Below are 7188 nucleotides of genomic sequence, written 5' to 3'. Positions count from 1 at the left end.
AAAAAAGAAGAAAACGCCATGTCCAGGCATCAGGATTCTTTGCTTTCTAGTCACACACTGGGTAAATACAATGGAGAGATAGAGACACCAATGCTGTCTTATCTCAAATCAACTAGTGGATGAATTCAGTCCCTAAATAGCATCATTTGGAGCTGGGGGGGGGGGAGGGAGGAGGAATCCCAGGACACTTCAGATCCTGCTACATTCCCAGCACGTGGGAAGCAGAGTCTGTGAGTTCAAGGCTCACTTGATCTACATAGAAAGGTCAAGGCCAGAGCTGCTTGGAGAGACCCTGTCTCAAACATCAACAGAACTGCAAGGAAGTCTCTGGAATTGTGGAGGCTAAATATTCTGCATTTGGAAAATGGTTTTAGTACTATGTATAAACCCTTGTAAATAAAGTTTGAATTTTACTAAAGAATGATCTGATCAATTATTCTCAACTCTGACATAATCTAGTTCCCCGAATCTGCACTATTCTAGGGATACTGTTTTCTGCATCCAAAAATATCCAGCCTTTCCCTCATTTACAGGTGTAGAAACAAAATCTGAAGAAATGTTGGTTCCTGTAGGTCAGACGGAGTGCAAAATAGGAACGATCGTCTCTCTCTATTCAAATCCTAATATCTAAACTGGACATAGGATCAGCAAAATTGGCTGGGACTTCAATAAGTTTACTTCCATCAGGGAAACCAGTGTCGACTTATGGAGATGGGCTGGAGCTCAGGAGTAGTAATAACGCTCCTCCGCACTAGAGGGCGCCAGAGCCCCTATTTTAGTTACGGGAATCAGCGGCCTCACAACCGGAAGTTCGTTGCCCATAACAAAGATGGCGTCTGATAAACTACACCAATCAGGTTGCTCTACTGAGAGGCGGTGCTTCCCCCCTCATCCTAGGATCTGTGTGGTCCAAGAGTTCCGGTGTAGCCTATCAGAGCGTCCTCCACAGATGAATGTGACGACGTCAGAGGTGGGCGGAACCCAATTTAGTTTTTGGCGGGATCCGGTGTGGACCGGGAAGAGGACCGGGTCTTAGGTGAGCATCGCGCGGTTTGCGGGTGTCGGGAACTCTGGGCGTCCACGCAGGGATTGGGGTCTGAGGGAGAGGCGCGGGCTCTGAGGGGCTGAGGCGCGGAGATCTGGATCGGGCGGAGCAGGCGACCTTCGGCCGAGGCCGGAACGGGCCAGGCCCCGGGGCTGGAAGATGGAGGGCTCGCTCGTGTGCTTAAGGAGCCCGTTTTGGGTTGTTTTCTTTTTTAAGAGCGTCCTTTTATTTCTGTTTTTTTTTTTTTTTTAAGATTTATTTATTTATTATATGTAAGTACACTGTAGCTGTCTTCAGACACTCCAGAAGAGGGCGTCAGACCTTGTTACGGATGGTCATGAGCCACCATGTGGTTGCTGGGATTTGAACTCCGGACCTTCGGAAGAGCAGTCGGGTGCTCTTACCCACTGAGCCATCTCTCCAGCCCCCTTCTGTTTCTTTTTCTTTCTTTTTTTTTTTTTTTTTTTTTTTTTTTTTTTGTTTTTTTTCGAGACAGGGTTTCTCTGTGTAGTCCTGGCTGTCCTGGGACTCACTCTGTAGACCAGGCTGGCCTGGAACTCAGAAATTCGCCTGCCTCTGCCTCCCAAGTGCTGGGATTAAAGGCGTGCCCCACCACACCCGGCTTATTTTTATAAGTTTATCTCTGCCGGGCAGTGGTGGTGCACGTCTTTAATCCCAGGACTTGGGAGACAGAGGCAGGGGGATTTCTGAGTTCGAGGCCAGCCAGGGCTACACAGAGGAACCCTGTCTGGAAAAAACAAGAACTAACAAAAGTTTATCTCAGACAATGTCCTGTATGCACATGTAAATATGGCAATTTTGGTTGTATAAAACCCGATACCTCCTAACCGCTTCCTTTTTCTCTTACCCCCTTCACCAAAGTAACCTGCGACTTTTATGTCTTTTTTTTTTTTTTTTTTTAACCCACTGAAGCAGTTAGAGTTGCCTGCATAAAGAGCATTGTCTAAAATGCCCTCTCACTGACTCCCTCCCTGACCCCTATTAAATGCATGCCTTGAGCCAGGCTCCTATAGAGAAGTAGTATCTGCCCCGCCCTTCGACGATTGCACTCTGAAGAGGATCCAGATAACAAGCACACAATAATGAACAAATGTGCAGTTAACTAGGGCAGGGGAGCTCTAGAGGGAGCCTTCGGGGTATGGCTGACTAGAAAGGCTCAGAAATTAGCTAGTTAAGATGAGGAAGAACTCTAGAAGAGCTTTCTAGACAAAGTGCCTAAGCCAAAAGCAGTTCAAGAAGCTGAAAGCAAGCTAATCTAGCAGGAAGATGTAAACACAGAAAAGATGAGGAAATAGAATCAAGGAAGAAGGTACCCCTTGCTTCTCAGGCATTGTGAATGTTGTTCTAAGGATAATTGAAAACAGCAGAATGTAAATACATATACAGTAAGTGCGTATTAAATATTAACAGAACAACCTTTTCCAGAACATTCTCAGGGCAGATCAGGTTAAACAAAATTGCCTGGCTTCCAGATGATATTTAGAGAGGGAGGAATGCAAGGCAGAAGGCCATATTCAGATTCGGGCTGCGCCAAAGACTCAGCCAATCTGTTCACCAGAGCGGGTTCTATAGCTGTGCTCCCACATCCAACAGGAACAAACATGTCATATAATGCAAATGTTTGTCCAGGGAGGCTGGAAATCAGGTCCAAGAACCATCCAGGGAACAAGCTATACTTGAGGTTAAAGGCCCTCTGCCTTTCCCCTCTGGGCCCTCTCTTACAGTTCACTGCTTGGCAGAATGGCCAGGGTTCTGACAACCTGCTTCTTCTGCCTTCCCCAGGACTGCAATTAAAGGAGTTTGATACCACGCCCAGCTTCAGTGTTATCTTTCTATCTTAATTGTTCTAGTTAGTGTGGAAGGAAAATTCTAACTCATGGCAGAGCTCTGTCTCTCCTGCTTCAATGGATAAAGTAGACTTCAGGTGCATTATGACAGTAAAACAGAATAATAACCCTGACATTTACCCCAGCCTGAGTAGTTCTTGTTCGCACTGAGTCTGTCGTAGTAGGCTCTACCTCACACCGTACACTGCACTGTAGCTTGGTCTCTAGCCACAGTTTGAAGGCAGGCAGAAGAGTTCTGCCTATGTGAGGGGAGGGGATGCCCCTGAGCTATTGGTAATGGGAGAGCGGATGGGACGTGCCAGCTGCCAGGCGAATGTGAGTTTGGAGAGGATGTGCCTTGTGAGGAGAGTCCAGTGCGTTCTCTAATGCTGATTTTTATGCAGCCAAGAATCATCGTTGTGTCTCCTGGGCCACCTACCTGATCCTCCTTTATCCTTGTCATCTCAGCTGTTCTTTAGACAACATGGATGGTAAGGTCTTCTAGTTTTATGGATTCCTCTTTGATTTGTAGAAAACTACCATTTCCTCCTTCATTCCACCACAAAATAGCAGGGAGCCAGGACTGCTTAGCAACTTACATCCAACTGTCAGACAGGGAATTGAACTGGGTGGTCTGACTCCAGAGCTACTTTGCATGTGGAAATCTTTTGAAATGGTTTTAGTCTAGATCCATTTTAAATTCTGGTAGTCCTTTTGAATTTTTCTTGTTTTTTATTCAGGGATTTGTGCAAAGAAAAATCCCCAGTGAAAAAGTATTGCTGATGAACAAAACTCAGAGTGCACGTGCTGATTCTAGAGCAACACAGAGTGTGTGCTGATTTTACAGGCCTTGAGCTAGCAGACTGCATGTGGAGGGGGGGGGTGTTTCTCTTTGACTACATAGTTGAGCTCATTGCTAGAAACTGTATTACTGTTTGACCTGAATTTATTAGACTTTGTCCTCTTCAAGAAAGGTAGAGGCAGACATTGAAATTAATTAACTGGGTTGGGTGTGGTGGCTTAGCCCTTTAATCTCAACACTCAGGAGTCAAGGGCAGGTAAATCTGAGTTCAGCTACATAGTAGCTGGGCTGTATGAGACCTTGTCTCAAAAAAAAAAAAGAAGAACTATATATTCTGATTTGATTTAATTTTATCTTTAATATGAAATTACCAGTGAACTAAAATGTTACTTGATGGTTAAAGGTCAAATAAAAGCAACTATGAGCCGGGCGTGTTGGCACACGCCTTTAATTCCAGCGCTTGGGAGGCAGAGGCAGGCAGATTTCTGAGTTTGAGGCCAGCCTGGTCCACAAAGTGACTTCTAGGACAGCCAAAGCTACACAGAGAAACCCTGTCTTGAAAAACCAAAAAAGGGGGCTGGTGAGATGGCTCAGTGGGTAAGAGCACCCGACTGCTCTTCCAAAGGTCCAGAGTTCAAAAAAAGCAACTATGACAGAACTGCTAATGACAGCTAATTCTACATGATGGGTATTTAGGTATCTTTCTCTGTTTAAAAGTAACAATTGGCCAGGCTATGTGTCACCTGCCTTTAATCCCAGCACTCGGGAGGCAGGGGCAGGCGGATTTCTGAGTTCGAGGCCAGCTTGGTCTACAGAGTGAGTTCCAGGACAGCCAGGGCTACACAGAGAAACCCTGTCTCGAAAAACCAAAAAAAAAAAAAAAAAAAAGGAAGGTAGCTCGTTAAAGCAGTGCAGGGGGAAGGTCTAGCCTCGTGCCTGGCCTACTTGCTCGCTCTTCCCTCTCCTCAGGGTCTTCTAAGAAGCCCTCGGGCAGGAAAGTAGGCGCAAGAGCTGTAGGCAGAGTGGCAAATCTGGAGGCTCCTTTCAATTGCGCTGTCAGTGCGCTGCGTGCTTTCCTCGGACACTGTCTGGGGTAGACTTACATTCCCTCCCATTTCTTCTAGTGGAGGAAGACGACTTGTGTCTGCTGACGTCGCTGCTGGAAGAGAATGAGGCAGCCTTGCCCTGCAGTTCAGAGGAGAATGAGCCCCTGTCTCTGGGAGCCGGCGACCCTGATGAATTTGATGAGCTCTTTGATGCTGATGGTGATGGTGAATCTTACACAGAAGAGGCTGACAGTGGAGAAGAGGGGACGACTGGAAACCAGGAGGAGCGCTTGGCCACTCTCTTTGGCGATGTGGAGGACTTAACGGATGATGAAGTTCCTACATCGCAAGTTGAGGACAGTGCCCCTCCTGCTCCTGCTCCCAACCAAGAGAAAACCAATCAGGAGTTGCAAGGTAACCCGGATGTGATGGCTTGCTTTCTCCAGTTTATTCATGAGACCCAAGTTTGACAGTATTCATTAAAATAACTGCACATACAAGGGTAGTGACCAGTGGGTTTATTTTTCAAAAGGGTGGAAACATGGCTTAGTAAGATGCATACATGGGAACCTAAGTCCAGAACCCCAGTTCAAAGAGTTAGGGACAGATGGGTCCCTGGGGCTCAGTGCCTACCTAGCAGAACCCATGAGCTCAGTGAGAGACTCCACCTCAAAAAAAATATGTAGGAGCAACAAGGACTATGGACTGCAAAGCCCTTTGTATGCATGCACATGCATGGCTAACCTTGAATGAGGGGGTAGCTATTAAAGTCAGCACTGTAGCCTTCAGGGTCTTCCTTACACCCTTGTCAGCTAAACTTGATCTTCTACAAAAGGGCTCTGACACTGTCTATATTTCTCGCAGAATGTATTACTTTAGGGTTTGCGTCCCTGGGGAGCCAGGGACAGAGCTGCAAAGCTCCCACACAGTTTGGTTGAGCATGAGACCATTCCTGAATTGCCACTTTGAGGCATGCCCCCTTTGTTGGTCCTGGCCCCTTCTCATAGATCTAATACAGGAGCCAGCACTGACCATACTAGTTGTGGTATTTGAATTTTTGGTTGTTTAACCTCTGTAACACATGTTCGTACGAATTCTCTTTGGAGATTTTTTTGGGGGGAGGGGGTTGTTTTCCTGACCCAGGGTCTTACTATGCAGCTAGGCTGAGTCATCTCCCTCTCTGTCCCCCTCCGCCTCCTGAGTGTTGGAGTTACAGGTTTATACCCACCATGCCCCACTGAGCTCATGGCTAGCTCAGGTGTCAAAAAGGCTTGGTTGCTAGGGATAGAAAGATTTCTTTTTTTTTTTTTTTTTTTTTTTTTTTTTTTTTTTTTTTTTTTTTTTTTTCTGATAAAAAGATTTCTTAAGGAGCCTCTCTGAAGTATATTACTATGGGATTGTTTTGTGACTCTCAAGGTCTGGGGTGGGGGATAACAGAAGTATCTCCAGTGTGTGTGTCCAGTACAGCATGCTATCCTATCTGACTCTTAATATACTTTTCTTTTGTAGATGAATTAAAGAAGTTGCAAGAGCAAATGAAATACTTACAGGCGCAGCTAAAAGCTGCATCAATTAAACAGCCTCCACGGACAGCCCCCTTGCAGAAACCACCCGGTAATGTGACTGTAATTGTGGCAGTAATAGGCATTTTTGTTACCAAGAAACAATAGTGTTAGTATTTTCACCCAGCTCCTGCCAAAACTGTAGCATTCCTAATTTCTTTCATTTTCTATCGGGAAGATGCATCTCTGCAGCCCCAGTTTAAGGAGAAGAAAATTCGGAGAATTCAGGAGTCAGCATGCTTTTCTGCAGAGCTTGATGTCCCCACTTTACCAAGAGCCAAGCCGGTTGCTCGGAAGCCAAAGACTTATGCAGGTGTGGTACTCAAGGCCTGGCATGGGGGGGGGGGGGACAAAATCCCCAAAGAGGAATTCGTATGAACATGTATTACAGAGGTTAAGCAACCAAAAATTGAAATACCATTCCTTACATCCTTGTCAGCTAATCTTGATCTTCTACAAGAGGTATTTGAGAGGGTTGCAGGCAAGTGAGCTTGTGTGTGTTCAGATCCTTACAGAGGGTTGGGGTCTCTGGGGGCTGGAGTCACAAGCATTTGGAAGCTGCCCAGCCATTGCCACACACAGGTCTACTAGACAGCACTGCAGAGACCTGGATGAGAGTCACAAAGTGGCCTTGTTCTCTGGCGAGATTTGATTACATGAGGCCTGTTGGTAGACGCTTAGACATCTAGCATTTAGAGGAACCTACGTTCTAGGCCAGCCTGAGCTACAGAGTGAGACCCAGTCTCAAAATAACTACCAAAAAGTACCCTACACGTTGATTACAAAATGGCGCACACCTTTAATCCCAGCACTTGGGAGGCAGAGGCAGGTGGATTTCTGAGTTCGAGGCCAGCCTGGTCTACAGAGTGAGTTCCAGGACAGCCAG

General features: G+C 46.2%; 1 protein-coding gene across 1 annotated transcript in view; it reads left to right on the top strand.

The window, feature by feature from the left end:
- Positions 1–950: 950 nt before the first annotated feature.
- Mcm10 (minichromosome maintenance 10 replication initiation factor) overlaps positions 951–7188 on the top strand; it is a 22918-nt gene continuing 16680 nt past the window's right edge. Inside the window, exons 1-5 of the mRNA XM_021215521.1 lie at positions 951–1036; positions 3297–3383; positions 4819–5154; positions 6250–6354; positions 6481–6615. Of these exons, the coding sequence (XP_021071180.1) occupies positions 3377–3383; positions 4819–5154; positions 6250–6354; positions 6481–6615 (583 nt within the window). The 5' untranslated portion in view covers positions 951–1036; positions 3297–3376. The remainder of the gene's footprint in view (positions 1037–3296; positions 3384–4818; positions 5155–6249; positions 6355–6480; positions 6616–7188) is intronic.

Source organism: Mus pahari, chromosome 16 (genome assembly GCF_900095145.1).
Source record: "Mus pahari chromosome 16, PAHARI_EIJ_v1.1, whole genome shotgun sequence".
NCBI lineage: Eukaryota > Metazoa > Chordata > Mammalia > Rodentia > Muridae > Mus > Mus pahari.
The sequence above is the reverse complement of the archived record's forward strand: the minus strand, read 5'-3'. Positions and strand labels throughout refer to the sequence as shown.